The sequence below is a fragment of the Penaeus monodon genome, chromosome 25, assembly GCF_015228065.2.
Source record: "Penaeus monodon isolate SGIC_2016 chromosome 25, NSTDA_Pmon_1, whole genome shotgun sequence".
Lineage (NCBI taxonomy): Eukaryota > Metazoa > Arthropoda > Malacostraca > Decapoda > Penaeidae > Penaeus > Penaeus monodon.
In genome coordinates, this window is record NC_051410.1 from 36445588 (window position 1) to 36446967 (window position 1380).

At 49.9% G+C, this 1380-nt stretch overlaps 1 protein-coding gene across 1 annotated transcript in view; it reads left to right on the forward strand.

Annotated features, from left to right (window-relative positions):
- LOC119589382 (calpain-B-like) overlaps positions 1 to 1380 on the forward strand; it is a gene marked incomplete at its 5' end in the record, with an annotated part of 11204 nt that overhangs the window by 3166 nt on the left and 6658 nt on the right. The window contains one exon of the mRNA XM_037937999.1: positions 907 to 1026. Coding sequence (XP_037793927.1) covers positions 907 to 1026 — 120 coding nt within the window. The remainder of the gene's footprint in view (positions 1 to 906; positions 1027 to 1380) is intronic.

Genomic DNA, 1380 nt, shown 5'->3' on the forward strand with positions numbered 1-1380 from the left:
AATCACACCATTGAACCGTACTGTAAATAATCAGTATTCCAATTCCCATTCCTTAACCAATTATTATTAAGCACTATTAATCAATAACTTATAGATATCAGCTAATATTAACCACTGATTCATCATTTAATTTAATTTATAATTATTTACCAATATCAACCATTTATTCATAATTATTTACCAATATTAACCCGTAATTCATAATTATCAACCAATATTCCCACTCCCATTCCTACACTGCCATTCCAACACTCCCATTCCAACACTCCCATTCCAACACTCCCATTCCAACACTCCCATTCCGACACTCCCATTCCGACACTCCCATTCCAACACTCCCATTCCAACACTCCCATTCCAACATTCCCATTCCAACACTCCCATTCCAACACTCCCATTCCAACACTCCCATTCCAACACTCCCATTCCGACACTCCCGTTCCGACACTCCCATTCCGACACTCCCATTCCAACACTCCCATTCCGACACCCATTCCAACACTCCCATTCCAACACTCCCATTCCGACACTCCCATTCCAACACTCCCATTCCAACACTCCCATTCCGACACTCCCATTCCAACACTCCCATTCCAACATTCCCATTCCAACACTCCCATTCCAACATTCCCATTCCAACACTCCTATTCCAACATTCCCATTCCAACATTCCCATTCCAACACTCCCATTCCAACACTCCCATTCCAACATTCCCATTCCAACATTCCCATTCCAACACTCCCATTCCAACATTCCCATTCCAACATTCCCATTCCAACACTCCCATTCCAACATTCCCATTCCAACACTCCCATTCCAACATTCCTATTCCAACACTCCCATTCCAACACTCCCATTCCGACACTCCCATTCCAACACTCCCATTCCAACACTCCCATTCCCAGACGGAGTGGAAGGGCCCCTGGAGCGACGGGTCGGATGAGTGGCGCCTCGTGTCCCGGAGGGAGAAGGAGAGACTGCAGTTGACGGACGCGGACGACGGCGAGTTCTGGATGTCCTTTGAGGTGCGTTCAATGAGGGTGGTGGTGATCGGGGGGGGGGGAGGAGGAGGATGGTGGTGGTGGTAATGAGGGGAGGAAGAGGAAGAGGGGTAGGATGGTGGTGGTGGTGGTGATGGGGGGGAGATGGTGGCGGTGTTGAATGAGGGTGGTGGTGGTGAGGGGGGAGGAGGAAGAGGGTGTGGGAGGTGGTGGTGATGATGATGAGGAGGAGGGGGGGGAGGATGATAATGGATGTGGTGATGAGGGGATGGGGTGAGCAGGAGGGTGATGAGAAGGAGGATGCAGATGGTGTTGAATGAGGATGGTGGTGGTGGTGAGGGGGGAGGGGGAGGATGGTGGGGGTATTGAGGAGGAAGG